At 49.0% G+C, this 18,414-nt stretch overlaps 1 protein-coding gene across 1 annotated transcript in view; it reads right to left on the bottom strand.

Annotated features, from left to right (window-relative positions):
- LOC143995704 (T-cell differentiation antigen CD6-like) overlaps positions 1-18,414 on the bottom strand; it is a 133,193-nt gene that overhangs the window by 28,988 nt on the left and 85,791 nt on the right. The window contains exons 9-11 of the mRNA XM_077490452.1: positions 15,170-15,271; positions 9,886-9,963; positions 2,716-2,790 (exon numbers count right to left, since the gene is read on the bottom strand). Of these exons, the coding sequence (XP_077346578.1) occupies positions 2,716-2,790; positions 9,886-9,963; positions 15,170-15,271 (255 nt within the window). The remainder of the gene's footprint in view (positions 1-2,715; positions 2,791-9,885; positions 9,964-15,169; positions 15,272-18,414) is intronic.

Below are 18,414 nucleotides of genomic sequence, written 5' to 3' on the forward strand. Positions count from 1 at the left end.
GATGGGGAAGGATTTGGGAATACAGTAATGGGCCAGGATTAGGAATACATGGATGGGGAAGGTTTTGGGAATACAGTAATGGGCCAGGATTAGGAATACTTGGATAGGGGAGGATTTGGGAATGCAGCAATGGGCCAGGATTAGGAATACATGGATAGGAAGGATTTGGGAATACAGCAATGGGCCGGGATTAGGAATACATGGATGGGGAAGGATTTGGGAATACAGGTCTGGGCCAGCATTAGGAATACATTGATGGGGGAGGATTTGGGAATACAGCAATGGGCCAGGATTAGGAATAGATGGATGGGGAAGGATTTTGGAAAACAGGACTGGGCCAGGATTAGGAATACATGGATGGGGAAGGATTTGGGAATACAGAACTGGGTCAGGATTAGGAATACATGGATGGGGAGGATTTGGGAATACAGCAATGGGCCAGGATTAGGAATACATGAATGGGGGAGGATTTGGGAATACAGCAATGGGCCAGGATTAGGAATACATGGATGGGGAAGGATTTGGGAATACAGTAATGGGCCAGGATTAGGAATACATGGATGGGGAAGGATTTGGGAATACAGGACTGGGCCAGGATTAGGAATACATGAATGGGGGAGGATTTGGGAATATAGGACTGGGCCAGGATTAGGAATACATGGATGGGGAAGGATTTGGGAATACAGCAATTGGCCAGCATTAGGAATACATGGATGGGGAAGGATTTGTGAATACAGCAATGGGCCGGATTAGGAATACATGGATGGGGAAGGATTTGGGAATACAGTAATGGGCCAGGATTAGGAATACATGGATGGGGAAGGATTTGGGAATACAGCAATGGGCCAGGATTAGGAATAGATGGATGGGGGAGGATTTGGGAATACAGTAATAGGCCAGGATTAGGAATACATGAATGGGGGAGGATTTGGGAATACAGCAATGGGCCAGGATTAGGAATACATGAATGGGGGAGGATTTGGGAATACAGCAATGGGCCAGGATTAGGAATACATGAATGGGGAGGATTTGGGAATACAGTAATGGGCCAGGATTAGGAATACATGAATGGGGGAGGATTTGGGAATACAGGACTGGGCCAGGATTAGGAATACATGGATGGGGAAGGATTTGGGAATACAGCAATTGGCCAGGATTAGGAATACATGAATGGGTGAGGATTTGGGAATACAGCAATGGGCCAGGATTAGGAATACATGGATGGGGAAGGATTTGGGAATACAGCAATTGGCCAGGATTAGGAATACATGAATGGGTGAGGATTTGGGAATACAGCAATGGGCCAGGATTAGGAATACATGGATGGGGAAGGATTTGGGAATACAGAACTGGGCCAGGATCAGGAATACATGGATGGGGAAGGATTTGGGAATACAGCAATGGGTCAGGAATACATGGGTGGGGAAGTATTTGGGAATACAGGACTAGGCCAGGATTAGGAATACATTGATGGGGAAGGATTTGGGAATACAGCAATGGGCCAGGATTAGGAATAGATGGATGGGAAAGGATTTGGGAATACAGTAATAGGCCAGGATTAGGAATACATGGATGGGGAAGGATTTGGGAATACAGTAATAGGCCAGGATTAGGAATACCTGGATGGGGAAAGATTTGGGAATACAGAATTGGGCCAGGATTAGGAATACCTGGATGGAGAAAGATTTGGGAATACAGAATTGGGCCAGGATTAGGAACACATGGATGGGGAAAGATTTGGGAATACAGAAATGGGCCAAGATTAGGAATACATGGATGGGGAAGGATTTGGGAATACAGTAATAGGCCAGGATTAGGAATAAATTGGATGGGGAAAGACTTGGGAATACAGAACTGGGCCAGGATTAGGAATACATGGATGGGGAAGGATTTTGGAATACAGGACTGGGCCAGGATTAGGAATACATGGATGGGGAAAGATTTGGGAATACAGTAATGGGCCAGGATTAGGAATACATGGATGGGGAAGGATTTTGGAATACAGGACTGGGCCAGGATTAGGAATACATAGATGGGGAACGATTTGGGAATACAGGACTGGGCCAGGATTAGGAATACATGGATGGGGAAAGATTTGGGAATACAGTAATGGGCCAGGATTAGGAATACATGGATGGGGAAGGATTTGGGAATACAGGACTGGGCCAGGATTAGGAATACATAGATGGGGAAAGATTTGGGAGTACAGGGCTGGGCCAGGATTAGGAATACATGGATGGGGGAGGATTTGGGAATATAGGGCTGGGCCAGGATTAGGAATACATGGATGAGGAAATATTTGGGAATGCAAATATGGAAAATATATATTTTTGGGATGGGAATAATTAGGGCTGGGAGTAACGGAAACCTTCACTGAGAAAGGCATAGGATACCACTGCTGACCTCCATGAAAATTCCAATGTCTTGGCTCATTTGGTGATCGCCTGCCTTAAGTACTTTGCCTTCAGGGATTAGAACCAGGACATCTGATCCCCATTCCTAATCCAGAACCCAGACACAGAACGACATTCAGCAGGTTCAGAATTTGATGGGGAATTGTCATCCTATAGGTGTCAGTACCGGCTTCCTCCATTGTGGAATTGTTCAGAAAAGACTTATACCAGGTTTTGGAAGATGTGGCACATTGTGGAGGAATTGATATGACAAGTCACAGAACTCGTCTGTTAGGTTATAATGTGACATGAGACCACTTACCTTCACCCGGGTATCTGTAATTCTCATACCAGTTGTGCTCCCCGGAGGAGGTACTAGAAGAGCCCCGAGATCCAGCTGATGATACAAGACAAGCAAGGAGTGAATTATCCATCAGAAACACCCAAGTCTACAGATCGTGCCCCACACTTCATATACTTATCACCCCTACACCCTATAGACTGGACCATACACTTCACCTCCATAGCCTTCACCCTCTACACCCTATAGACTGGACCACACACTTCACCTCCATAGTCCTCACCCTCTACACCTCTACAGACTGGACCTCACACTTCACATCCATGGCCATCATCCTCTACACCTCTATAGACTGGACCACACACTTCACATCCATAGTCCTCACCCTCTACACCTCTATAGACTGGACCACACACTTCATATCCATAGTCCTCACCCTCTACACCCTATAGACTGGACCATACACTTCACATCCATAGTCCTCACCCTCTACACCTCTATAGACTGGACCACACACTTCACATCCATAGTCCTCACCCTCTACACCTCTATAGACTGGACCACACACTTCATATCCATAGTCCTCACCCTCTACACCCTATAGACTGGACCATACACTTCACATCCATAGTCCTCACCCTCTACACCTCTATAGACTGGACCTCACACTTCACATCCATAGTCCTCACCCTCTACACCTCTATAGACTGGACCACACACTTCACATCCATAGTCCTCACCCTCTACACCTCTATAGACTGGACCTCACACTTCACATCCATAGTCCTCACCCTCTACACCTCTATAGACTGGACCACACACTTCACCTCCATAGTCCTCACCCTCTACACCTCTACAGACTGGACCTCACACTTCACATCCATGGCCATCATCCTCTACACCTCTATAGACTGGACCACACACTTCACATCCATAGTCCTCACCCTCTACACCTCTATAGACTGGACCACACACTTCATATCCATAGTCCTCACCCTCTACACCCCTATAGACTGGACCTCACACTTCACATCCATAGTCCTCACCCTCTACACCTCTATAGACTGGACCACACACTTCACATCCATAGTCCTCACCCTCTACATCCTATAGACTGGACCTCACACTTCACATCCATAGTCCTCACCCCCTACACCTCTATAGACTGGACCACACACTTCACATCCATAGTCATCACCCTCTACACATCTATAGACTGGACCTCACACTTCACCTCCATAGCCCTCACCCTCTACACCTCTATAGACTGGACCTCACACTTCACATCCATAGTCCTCACCCTCTACACCCCTATAGACTGGACCTCACACTTCAAATCCATAGTCCTCACCCTCTACACCCTATAGACTGGACCATACACTTCACATCCATAGTCCTCACCCCCTACACCCTATAGACTGGACCACACACCACACACTTCACCTCCATAGCCATCACCCCCTACACCCTATAGACTGGACCACACACTTCACATCAATAGTCCTCACCCTCTACACCTCTATAGACTGGACCTCACACTTCACATCCATAGTCCTCACCCCCTACACCTCTATAGACTGGACCACACACTTCACATCAATAGTCCTCACCCTCTACACCTCTACAGACTGGACCACACACTTCACATCCATAGTCCTCACCCTCTACACCTCTATAGACTGGACCACACACTTCACATCCATAGTCATCACCCTCTACACATCTATAGACTGGACCTCACACTTCACCTCCATAGCCCTCACCCTCTACACCTCTATAGACTGGACCTCACACTTCACATCCATAGTCCTCACCCTCTACACCCCTATAGACTGGACCTCACACTTCAAATCCATAGTCCTCACCCTCTACACCCTATAGACTGGACCATACACTTCACATCCATAGTCCTCACCCTCTACACCTCTATAGACTGGACCTCACACTTCACATCCATAGCCCTCACCCTCTACACCTCTATAGACTGGACCTCACACTTCACATCCATAGCCCTCACCCTCTACACCTCTATAGACTGGACCTCACACTTCACATCCATAGTCCTCACCCTCTACACCCCTATAGACTGGACCTCACACTTCACATCCATAGTCATCACCCTCTACACTTCTATAGACTGGACCACACACTTCACATCCATAGTCCTCACCCTCTACACCTCTATAGACTGGACCATACACTTCACATCCATAGTCCTCACCCTCTACTCCCCTATAGACTGGACCACACACTTCACATCAATAGTCCTCACCCTCTACACCTCTATAGACTGGACCACACACTTCACATCCATAGTCATCACCCTCTACACCTCTATAGACTGGACCTCACACTTCACATCCATAGTCCTCACCCTCTACACCTCTATGGACTGGACCACACACTTCACATCCATAGTCATCACCCTCTACACCTCTATAGACTGGACCTCACACTTCACATCCATAGTCCTCACCCTCTACACCTCTATGGACTGGACCACACACTTCACATCCATAGTCCTCACCCTCTACACCTCTACAGACTGGACCACACACCACACACTTCACCTCCATAGCCATCACCCCCTACACCCTATAGACTGGACCACACACCACACACTTCACCTCCATAGCCATCACCCCCTACACCCTATAGACTGGACCACACACTTCACATGCATAGTCCTCACCCTCTACACCCCTATAGACTGGACCACACACTTCACATCCATAGTCCTCACCCTCTACATCCTATAGACTGGACCACACACTTCACATCCATAGTCATCACCCCCTACACTTCTATAGACTGGACCCCACACTTCACATCCATAGTCCTCACCCTCTACAGCTCTATAGACTGGACCCCACACTTCACATCAATAGTCCTCACCCTCTACACCTCTACAGACTGGACCATACACTTCACATCCAAAGTCCTCACACCCTACACCCTATAGACTGGACCACACACTTCACCATCCCCTACACCCTATAGACTGGACCACACACTTCACATCCATAGTCATCACCCCCTACACCCTATAGACTGGGCCACACACTTCACATCCATAGTCCTCACCCTCTACACCCCTATAGACTGGACCACACACTTCACCATCCCCTACACCCTATAGACTGGACCACACACTTCGCATCCATAGTCATCACCCTCTACACCTCTATAGACATGACCACACACTTCACATCCATAGTCATCACCCTCTACACCCCTATAGACTGGACCATACACTTAACATCCATAGTCCTCACCCCCTACACCCTATAGACTAGACCACACACTTCACATCCATAGTCCTCTCCCTCTACACCTCTATAGACTGGACCACACACTTCACATCCATAGTCCTCACCATCTACACCTCTATAGACTGGACCACACACTTCACATCCATAGTCCTCACCCCCTACACCCTATAGACTAGACCACACACTTCGCATCCATAGTCCGCACCCCCTACACCCCTATAGACTGGACCTCACACTTCACATCCATAGTCCTCACCCCCTACACCCTATAGACTAGACCACACACTTCGCTTCCATAGTCCTCACCCCCTACACCCCTATAGATTAGACCACACACTTCACATCCATAGTCCTCACCCTCTACACCTCTATAGACTGGACCACACACTTCACATCCATAGTCCTCACCCTCTACATCCTATAGACTGGACCTCACACTTCACCTCCATAGCCCTCACCCTCTACACCTCTATAGACTGGACCTCACACTTCACATCCATAGTCATCACCCCCTACACCCTATAGACTGGACCACACACCACACACTTCACCTCCATAGCCATCACCCCCTACACCCTATAGACTGGACCACACACTTCACATGCATAGTCCTCACCCTCTACACCCCTATAGACTGGACCACACACTTCACATCCATAGTCCTCACCCTCTACATCCTATAGACTGGACCACACACTTCACATCCATAGTCATCACCCCCTACACTTCTATAGACTGGACCCCACACTTCACATCCATAGTCCTCACCCTCTACAGCTCTATAGACTGGACCCCACACTTCACATCAATAGTCCTCACCCTCTACACCTCTACAGACTGGACCATACACTTCACATCCAAAGTCCTCACACCCTACACCCTATAGACTGGACCACACACTTCACCATCCCCTACACCCTATAGACTGGACCACACACTTCACATCCATAGTCATCACCCCCTACACCCTATAGACTGGGCCACACACTTCACATCCATAGTCCTCACCCTCTACACCCCTATAGACTGGACCACACACTTCACCATCCCCTACACCCTATAGACTGGACCACACACTTCGCATCCATAGTCATCACCCTCTACACCTCTATAGACATGACCACACACTTCACATCCATAGTCATCACCCTCTACACCCCTATAGACTGGACCATACACTTAACATCCATAGTCCTCACCCCCTACACCCTATAGACTAGACCACACACTTCACATCCATAGTCCTCTCCCTCTACACCTCTATAGACTGGACCACACACTTCACATCCATAGTCCTCACCATCTACACCTCTATAGACTGGACCACACACTTCACATCCATAGTCCTCACCCCCTACACCCTATAGACTAGACCACACACTTCGCATCCATAGTCCGCACCCCCTACACCCCTATAGACTGGACCTCACACTTCACATCCATAGTCCTCACCCCCTACACCCTATAGACTAGACCACACACTTCGCTTCCATAGTCCTCACCCCCTACACCCCTATAGATTAGACCACACACTTCACATCCATAGTCCTCACCCTCTACACCTCTATAGACTGGACCCCACACTTCACATCCACAGTCCTCACCCTCTACATCCTATAGACTGGACCACACACTTCACACCCATAGTCCTCACCCTCTACATCTCTATAGACTGGACCCCACACTTCACATCCATAGTCCTCACCCTCTACATCCTATAGACTGGACCACACACTTCACATCCTTAGTCATCACCTTCTACACCTCTATAGTCTGGACCTCATTCTTCACCTCCATAGTCATCACCCTCTACACCTCTATAGACTGGACCTCACACTTCACATCCATAGTACTCACCCTCTGCACCTCTATAGACTGGACCACACACTTCACATCCATAGTCATCACCATCTACACCTCTATAGACTGGACCTCACACTTTACATCCATAGTCATCACCCTCTACATCTCTATAGACTGGACCACACATTTCACATCCATAGTCCTCATCCTCTACACCTCTATAGACTGGACCGCACATTTCACATCCATAGTCCTGACCCTCTACACCCCTATAGACTGGACCACACACTTCACATCCATAGTCATCATCCCCTACACCCTATAGACTAGACCACACACTTCACATCCATAGTCCTCACCCTCTACACCTCTATAGACTGGACCACACTCTTCACATCCATAGTCCTCACCCTCTACACCTCTATAGACTGGACCTCACACTTCACATCCATAGTCCTCACCCTCTGCACCTCTATAGACTGGACCATACACTTCACCTCCATAGTCATCACCTTCTACACCCCTATAGACTGGACCTCATACTTCACCACCATAGTCATCTCTAGGAATGGTCTCGATGTTTGAGTCAAGCGTAAGTTCGACTCGAACATCGGGTGTTCACCAAATAGCAAACAATTTGGGGTGTTTGCAGCAAATTCGAAAGCTGCGGAACACCCTTTAAAACTCTATGGGAGAAATCAAAAGTGTTAATTTTAAAGGTTAATATGCAAGTTATTGTCATAAAAAGTGTTTGGGGACCCGGGTCCTGCCCCAGGGGACATATCAATGAAAAAAAGTTTTAAAAACTGATGTTTTTTTCAGGAGCAGTGATTTTAATAATGCTTAAAGTGAAACAATAAAAGTGTAATATTCCTTTAAATTTCGTACCTGGGGGGTGTCTATAGTATGCCTGTGAAGGGGCGCATGTTTCCCGTGTTTAGAAAAGTCTGAGAGTAAAATGACATTTCTAATGGAAAAAAAAAAGTAATTTAAAAGTACTAGTGCTAGCGGCTATAAAGAATTGTCGGTTCCGGCAATAGACATAAAAGTTCATTGATAAAAAACGGCATGGGATTCTCCCACAGGGGAACTCCAAACCGAAATTTAAAAAAAAAATGCGTGGGGGTCCCCCCATATTCCATACCAGGCCCTTGTCCAAGCACGCCACCTGGCAGGCCACAGGAAAAGAAGGGGGACAAGAGAGTGCCCCCCCTCCTGAATCATACCAGGGCACATGCCCTCAACATTTGGAGGATGGTTTGGGGTAGCAGCCCCCCCAAAAGCACCTTGTCCCCATGTTGATGGGGAGAAGGGCCTCATCCCCACAACCCTTGCCCGGTGGTTGTGGGGGTCTGCGGGCGGGGGGCTTATTAGAATCTGGAAGCAGCCTTTAACAAGGGGGCCCCCAGATCCCGCCCCCCCTGTATGAAATTGTAATGGGGTACAAATGCTCTTCTGGAAGAATGGTCAAACATTCCCATAGACACCCTTCTAAACCTTGTGGACGGCCTTCCCAGAAGAGGTGAAGCTGTTATAGCTGCAAAGGGCCAACTCAATATTGAACCCTCCGGACTGAGACTGGGATGCCATTAATTTTATATTCACATATACAGTCACTGTAATCTCCTGTCTTTACACGATTGCTGGCACACTATGGTACCAATAGAGAACCCTTCTTAGTGATGTACACAGCACTTTACATTCTGCACATTCACACCAGTCCCTGACCCTAGGAGCTTACCATCTGAGGTCCTTGTATCAGACACTCTCTATGGCCAATTAACCTCCCAGCAGGTCAGTGGAGGATGGAAACTGGAGGAAACCCCCACCAGCACAGGGAGAACCTGCAAACTCCATGCAGATGGTGTCCTGGCCAGGACTTGAATGAGGATTGGTAGTTCACATTATCCCTCTACAGGTTCACTTTAAGGGTGAATGAGATCCAAATGGAGTCCTATTCCAATGCGTTTCCCTCATGGAGGAGGATTGCAGGAGCAGGTAGGTCGGTATAAATCCCCTACTTTATATTAAACTCCACCCATAACCCTCAGGAGGAGGAGGAGTCACCAATTCATTATCCATCATTAGGAATGACAACTTCTAATAATTCACTTACATTTCTCTGAGTTGGGGTATTCAGTCATCGGAGGAGGAGGAGGGGGAGGAGCTGAGAACACGTCTTCCCGAAAAGAGTCTGAAAAATTCCAACTTCAGAGTCAACCTGACTGCACATGTCAGAGCTATAGCAACATTTAACAGTAATAGACATTAGAGTGCAAATGTGTTTATTAAAAATCTTACAGACATAAGAAAAACATATTTACATATATACAAAATAAATAAAAATATATAAACAAAAATAGCTTACATCAGCATAGCAAAAACAAAGAAAACGAAATATACCAACCTGAACAAAGCCCCTCCCCCCACCCTCAGGCTAGGAAACCATAACACGTGTAACCCATGCATGCGGCCCTTTTTCCCCAAATCCAATCTTATATAAAAATCTAGTGGGACGTGAAAGGACAGAAAGAAATCTGCACACCCAGAGACTGATAGACAGCAGCTATGGAGGCCTGACATTCTTCCATGCCTTTGCCCAGGCCCTCAGCCGCCACCTGTCCTTCTCAAGACCCCAAATCTTACGAACCTCACCCAGAATGTCCTGCACCACCACCTCCACAGGAAGGACTTTTTTCCAAATGAAAACCTGACACCGTGCATTCCATGTGAAAAAACATAAAATTAAGCCAACGAGAAAAAGTGTCAAAATCCCTATGTGTCTCAAAGGCCCCGTATGACCACTCCGCATAACTCAAGTGGGAAAGGGAAGGGATACCCAGAGCCCCACCCACCTGCTTATAGACTTCTATATTGAAGGGGCACTGAAGCAAGAAGTGGTCCATTGTATCCTCCACCCCACTACACTCCACTCTTGGACAACCATGGTTCTCCGCAGAGCGATGCTTCAGGTTGCCTGTCACATAGAGTCTGCCATGGAATGAGCGCCAGACCAAATCCCAAAACTTTAAAGGGATTCTCCCTAGATTGAGCAAACGCAGGCCCTCCCTCATAACAGGGCCTGGGCCATCCCTCAAGGCCAGTGGCTCGCTAAAGGCAGATTCAACAACCCTCCTCTCCAGGTCCCTCCTAGCAGGAGACTTAATTTCCTCCACCATCACTCACCACTGCCGAAGGATTTTCAGGCACAGGGCAGCACCATGTCGGACCCTCAGGCTTTTCATTGGCCCACCAATCTCCCAGCTTTGCAGAAGAGGCGTAAACCAGGACTTAAAAATACCAACCCACCCTGGCGGTTCCTCTGTCAGCATGTTAGCAAAATTAAGTTTCGGAAACATCAGAGGAAAAAAAAAAACACTGGGTTGACCATACTTAGGTCACCCATCCACCTGGGAAGGTAGGCTACAGACTTCTTAACGAGATTCAGTTTGTTCCCCCATAACAGTTGGAAAAAACAGCTGTAGATTCTCGCATAGAGAGACACTGGGAAAACACAGACAAAGCTGACATACAGAAATACCGGGATCAGCTACGTTTTAATCAGGTCAATCCTTTCCCTGTAAGAGAGTTTCTAATCCTTCCAGCTGGCAACCTTGGCATCAGCATCTTGTAGACTGCTTTCCCAATTTGTGAGGCCATAATCACCGAAACAAAATTTGATGCCCAAAACTTTAATTTCATGTGAGGGCTCTGGGAAGACGTCCGGAAGCTCAAAGCTGTCGCCTTCCTCTCCCATCCAGAAAAACGTCACTTTTATCCTGATTGATCTTTGAGCCAGATGTCTCAGCATACTGCTTCATCACCGAGACCACCTTCTTCGCCTTCTCTATCCCAGAGATATAAATAGACTCAACATCAGCATAGGCCACGACCCTCAGAGGAGGCTCACCAGGAATGCAAATAAGGCACTCCGCACAATGATCCGCTCTCTAACCTCCGGATGAAGGTATCGATTGCGAACGCGTATAGCAGAGGACTCAAAGGGCACCCCTGACGCACACCCAAGCCAACCTCAAAAGTCCGTCCGATCCAACCATTCACAAGCATGAAGCTTTCAGCCCCTCTGTACAAGGTCTTCAACCAATCGATAAAGCCCCTCTCCAGGCCGTACTTGCTGTGACAGACCTAGCCGAGACAGAGGCTTTTGGAGGGGACTGAATGCTAGCCTCTTGCCGACCGATCATGGGCCTGGGCATTTGGGGGGAACGGTGTTCTTTGTGAGCTGTTTGCCTTGGGACCCTTGAGGTGGTGTTACTTTGGATTCAGGTCCATATCCCCCCAAGAGACACAGACTCTGGGAACCCTGTATTTGAACATTACAAATAGTGACTAATTAATACTGTTGGGACAAATACTGTTAGGAGATGCTGATGTCAATTCTAGCCACCTGTCTCTGTCTGTGTCTGCTATTATGTAAATTAGTCTAGTATGACTTGTCACAGCTCTTTTCATTCAGTGTGCTAATTAACCCTGCAATTGTATGAATGAGATGTATGATAATCTGTATTGTATAGTTGGTGAGCTAGGAGACGTGAAGTCTGTCCTAAAGGTCATGTCTCTGAGTCACCTAGGCGGTCTAAAGGATTAGATAATTATCTCATGCTAATTAGGTTTCTGGTGAGAGGTTGTATGTTCATCCTGCTGTATATATTTGTGTGAGAGCTCAAAATAAAGATTAATTCCTGCTTGACCCTCAAGACAGAGCCTCGTCTTGTACTTGGGGGGAGCGTTATTCGCATGGGTTTCTTGTTCGGCTGATCGGAGTGTTCGGTAGCTGCCTTTGTGTTCGGGAAGGGAATGTCCTAAACGACTTTAACCCCTTTCATAATCGGGGTGTCGTTACACTTGCCAAGAAGCAGCCACAGGTACTCATAATTGACCCAATCAAAAGCTTTAGCCTGATCCAATGCCAGCAAGTACTTTCTCCAGCCTGCAGCCCTGGCCCTTCCGGACAGCAAACACTGCTGAAAAAGCACTTCTACCCTGAACCGAACAGTGCTGGTGGCTGGAAAGTAGATTGCCCGCTACAAACAATAAATACCAGAAAATTATTTTTGCCAGTATCTTCCTATCAACATTGAGAAGGCCAATGGGCCCCCATTTCTCAATTCTCAAAGAATCCTTACCTTTTGACAGAAGAATCACCACAGATTGTTGCATGGAGGGAGAGAGCAAAACCCCTCTCAGACAGCCTTCAAAAACTGCCAGAGTAACCTTAAAGTGCTTATAAAACTCGACTGTCAATCCATCTGTCCCAGGCGACTTCTTAATGGCAAGATTTTCAATAGCCTTAACCACCTCATCTGCTGTGATGTCCTCTGTCAAACTCGCAAGAGAACTGCCATTTCCCAGGCCTGGAATAGAATCCAGAAAACTTGATATGCCTGCCTGATCAAGGTCCATCCTGCCCAGGAGGTCAGCTTAACATGACCTGGTGGTTTTCCAGGCTCCCCAACTTGGACTTAGTCCAGGAACCTTCAAGTCAAGGAAGGTACTGTCAACCAGCCCTACAACTGACTTAACTGCGCTACCTTGTTTGCAATTCTGGTAAGGGTCAGGCAAGTGATATTTCACATAATCCCTTTAAAGAAACCAAAGAGGCATGCCTGTCATATTGACAATCCCTTAGCAGGAGTTTAACCTCAGAGATCATCCCCAGATCTCCATTATTCAACACAAGCCTATCAAGCTTCCTCCGGAGATGCTGGTAGGTGACGTACTTATCAAGTGCCTGGTCATTGTATTACACAATGGCCACCTTTTCACTCTCCTTCTTCACTATCCCTTCCCCACTTTATTTATTTATTTTATCTTTGTGTGTTCTGTCACGTTTTATGTTTTGTCACTTGCACGTTTGACGAGTAGGATGTCGGGCCTTCGGGCCAACCCTAAAAGTCTTGTGGGAGGGTGGACATAAGCCTTCTGGCTTGGTTCGCCCTCTCTTTGGGGGTCTCCTTTCGGGGGAGCCCCTAACCTAGTACCTGGGTGGGTCTGTTTCGGCAGACCTTCCGCAGAAAGGTGGTCATCTGGCTTCGGCTAGATGGGCCATGTATGGCACCTCAGTCCCCGTCTGGAGCCTAACGCCCCGGGGGATCAGGGTAAGGTCCTTCCTAGTGGAGGACAGTAGGACACCCGTTGCACGTTTTTGTGTTCACTTTTGATGTGTTGGCACTTTTTTTGCCACTGGGTGGAAGCTTTTGGGTGTGTTTTGCACGCCACAGGCTTTTCAAAAGAAAAAGAAAAACTGTTTATTTCTTCCAATGGCCTTGAAAAACCCAACGACCCTTTGTTTTGTAAGCTCCCACCACTCTGACCTACTGCTGCAAAAGTCCATGATTGATACCTGTGCCTGAACATAATCCTCAAAGGATTGATTCACCTTCACATCATCCAGGAGTACTGAATTTAGCTTCCAGGTACCCCTCCCCCTAGGTGGTGTATCGGGGCTGTTCAGAGTCACAGACAGAATACAGTGATTGGAAAACTCCACCACCTGACACACTGGCACCAAGAAGACGGAGTTCCCTTTTAAAAAAAAAACACCTATATATTCTTCTCTGACTACTACCTCACTGAAAAGTGAATCCTGTGTTGTCTGGGCAGCAATGAAGGTGCACATCAACCAGACCTGCCTCTCTAACTATTTTGTACTAGAAAAAGCCGTCACAGTCCAGCCTGGCTCCGGTACCTTTCCTGTCCTTAGTCCAAGTGACAGTGTTGAAATCACCACTGAAGACAACTTGCCAGGCTGTAAAAAGAAAAGGATTGATCCTCATGAAGAGGCATTTCCTGACCCACTTTGTTTGGGGCCCATAGATGTTGATCAGGCGCTGGTCCTGCCCCTCCATGGAGATGTCCAAGACCATGCATCTCCCCATTTCTACCTCAATAGTCCACTGACAGGTTACCATGCCGGAAAAAAGTGCCGGGAATCCAGTGCAAGACTCGGCCGCAAGAGACCAGAAAGAGGAGCTGCGCCTCCACTCCTTCTCCGCCAGATGAATATCAGCCAAACTAGACAACCACGTCTCTTGCAAAAAGAAAATATCAGCATCAAACCTGCTGAGCAAAAATAAGGCCATGTTACGAGCACATTAATGGTCGCCATCTTCAGTGGAGTGGGAACCGCCATCAGGATGATTGAGGTATACGTTTCTTAGCCTGCTTACCTCCCCCCCCTCCCTACCTGGAGACCCTACATGCTTCAATGTCCCTTGTGATTCCTCCTCCATAGAAATCACTGACTCATCACCAAAAGAATGTCCACCCTCCACCTCAGAATCATGTCCAAAGACTTAGATAAATCTGTAATAATTACCGATTGGTGGTTCTGGCAAATTCTTCATTATCAAAACCGACAGAAAATGATATAAACTCACCCTGAAAGGTGGCGAGTGGTTTGGGTGGGGTGCTGCTGAACCCGTAATCTTCCTCGTCGTCCATGGCTGCTGTGGGGGGCACACGTGGGATGGTGGCTGGAACTAGAATACAAGAGATCAGAAATCCCCATTGAAGGACAATGTTTGATGCAGATTGTTATCTTCCGGTCTATAGGTTGGAGTAACACATGTGGACGGTCATCTCCCAGGTAGGATGATTAGGGGAGGGGATCTATGGGATAACGATGGTGCCAGGGGTCTTATTCCTGAATTCACCTTCAGATGAGAACATTCGACTTGTTTCTGTCACAACCGTCCTACAAGATGCTTCAGTGATGGTCAGATTGTCCCCATTACCATCTCCGGTCTATGGTCAGTCTTATACTAAAATCTCATCAATCAACGCGAGGAAACATGAAATATGTAATACTGTCCTTGACCATCGCTTACTGTCCAGGGGAGGAGAGAACAAGACTGCCAGTGTGCCAACCTCCGGAAGGTGGCACACCTTCCCTGTCCTCTGCCAGGACTTCCATTCTAGGTGTAGAGACCCAGAGCTGGCACACCTTCCCCGTCCCCTGCCAGGACTTCCATTCTAGGTGTACAGACCCAGAGCTGGCACACCTTCCCCATCCTCTGCCAGGACTTCCATTCTAGGTGTACAGACCCAGAGCTGGCACACCTTCTCGACGTCCTCTCCCAGGACTTCCATTCTAGGTGTAGAGACCCAGAGCTGGCACACCTTCCCCGTCCCCTGCCAGGACTTCCATTCTAGGTGTACAGACCCAGAGCTGGTACACCTTCCCCGTCCTCTGCCAGGACTTCCATTCTAGGTGTACAGACCCAGAGCTGGCACACCTTCCCCGTCCTCTGCCATGACTTCCATTCTAGGTGTACAGACCCAGAGCTGGCACACCTTCCCCGTCCTCTGCCAGGACTTCCATTCTAGGTGTACAGACCCAGAGCTGGCACACCTTCCCCGTCCTCTGCCAGGACTTCCATTCTAGGTGTACAGACCCAGAGCTGGCACACCTTCCCCGTCCTCTGCCATGACTTCCATTCTAGGTGTACAGACCCAGAGCTGGCACACCTCCCCTGTCCTCTGCCAGGACTTCTATTCTAGGTGTACAGACCCAGAGCTGGCACACTTTCCCCATCCTCTGCCAGGACTTCCATTCTAGGTGTAGAGACCCAGAGCTGGCACACCTTCCCCGTCCTCTGCCAGGACTTCCATTCTAGGTGTAGAGACCCAGAGCTGGCACACCTTCCCCGTCCTCTGCCAGGACTTCCATTCTAGGTGTAGAGACCCAGAACTGGCACACCTTCCCTGTCCTCTGCCAGGACTTCTATTCTAGGTGTACAGACCCAGAGCTGGCACACCTTCCCCGTCCTCTGCCAGGACTTCCATTCTAGGTGTACAGACCCAGAGCTGGCACACCTTCCCCGTCCTCTGCCATGACTTCCATTCTAGGTGTACAGACCCAGAGCTGGCACACCTTCCCCGTCCTCTGCCAGGACTTCCATTCTAGGTGTACAGACCCAGAGCTGGCACACCTTCCCCGTCCTCTGCCAGGACTTCCATTCTAGGTGTACAGACCCAGAGCTGGCACACCTTCCCCGTCCTCTGCCATGACTTCCATTCTAGGTGTACAGACCCAGAGCTGGCACACCTCCCCTGTCCTCTGCCAGGACTTCTATTCTAGGTGTACAGACCCAGAGCTGGCACACCTCCCCTGTCCTCTGCCAGGACTTCCATTCTAGGTGTACAGACCCAGAGCTGGCACACTTTCCCCGTCCTCTGCCAGGACTTCCATTCTAGGTGTAGAGACCCAGAGCTGGCACACCTTCCCCGTCCTCTGCCAGGACTTCCATTCTAGGTGTAGAGACCCAGAGCTGGCACACCTTCCCCGTCCTCTGCCAGGACTTCCATTCTAGGTGTAGAGACCCAGAACTGGCACACCTTCCCTGTCCTCTGCCAGGACTTCCATTCTAGGTGTAGAGACCCAGAGCTGGCACACCTTCCCCGTCCCCTGCCAGGACTTCCATTCTAGGTGTACAGACCCAGAGCTGGCACACCTTCCCCGTCCTCTGCCAGGACTTCCATTCTAGGTGTACAGACCCAGAGCTGGCACACCTTCCCCGTCCTCTGCCAGGACTTCCATTCTAGGTGTACAGACCCAGAGCTGGCACACCTTCCCCATCCTCTGCCAGGACTTCCATTCTAGGTGTACAGACCCAGAGCTGGCACACTTTCCCCGTCCTCTGCCAGGACTTCCATTCTAGGTGTAGAGACCCAGAACTGGCACACCTCCCCTGTCCTCTGCTAGGACTTCCATTCTAGGTGTAGAGACCCAGAACTGGCACACCTTCCCTGTCCTCTGCTAGGACCTCCATTCTAGGTGTAGAGACCCAGAATCGGCACACCTTCCCCGTCCGCTGCCAGGACTTCCATTCTAGGTGTACAGACCCAGAACTGGCACACCTTCCCTGTCTTCTGCCAGGTCTTCCATTCTAGGTGTAGAGACCCAAAGCTGGCACACTTTCCCCGTCCTCTGCCAGGACTTCCATTCTAGGTGTACAGACCCAGAGCTGGCACACCTTCCCCGTCCTCTGCCAGGACTTCCATTCTAGGTGTACAGACCCAGAGCTGGCACACCTTCTCGACGTCCTCTCCCAGGACTTCCATTCTAGGTGTAGAGACCCAGAGCTGGCACACCTTCCCCATCCTCTGCCAGGACTTCCATTCTAGGTGTAGAGACCCAGAGCTGGCACACCTTCCCCGTCCCCTGCCAGGACTTCCATTCTAGGTGTACAGACCCAGAGCTGGCACACCTTCCCCGTCCTCTGCCAGGACTTCCATTCTAGGTGTACAGACCCAGAGCTGGCACACCTTCCCCGTCCTCTGCCATGACTTCCATTCTAGGTGTACAGACCCAGAGCTGGCACACCTTCCCCGTCCTCTGCCAGGACTTCCATTCTAGGTGTACAGACCCAGAGCTGGCACACCTTCCCCGTCCTCTGCCAGGACTTCCATTCTAGGTGTACAGACCCAGAGCTGGCACACCTTCCCCGTCCTCTGCCATGACTTCCATTCTAGGTGTACAGACCCAGAGCTGGCACACCTTCCCCGTCCCCTGCCAGGACTTCCATTCTAGGTGTACAGACCCAGAGCTGGCACACCATCCCCGTCCCCTGCCAGGACTTCCATTCTAGGTGTACAGACCCAGAACTGGCACACCTTCCCC

This window comes from Lithobates pipiens, unplaced genomic scaffold (assembly GCF_037356315.1).
Source record: "Lithobates pipiens isolate NorthernLeopardFrog02 unplaced genomic scaffold, aLitPip1_a1.2 Scaffold_185, whole genome shotgun sequence".
Lineage (NCBI taxonomy): Eukaryota > Metazoa > Chordata > Amphibia > Anura > Ranidae > Lithobates > Lithobates pipiens.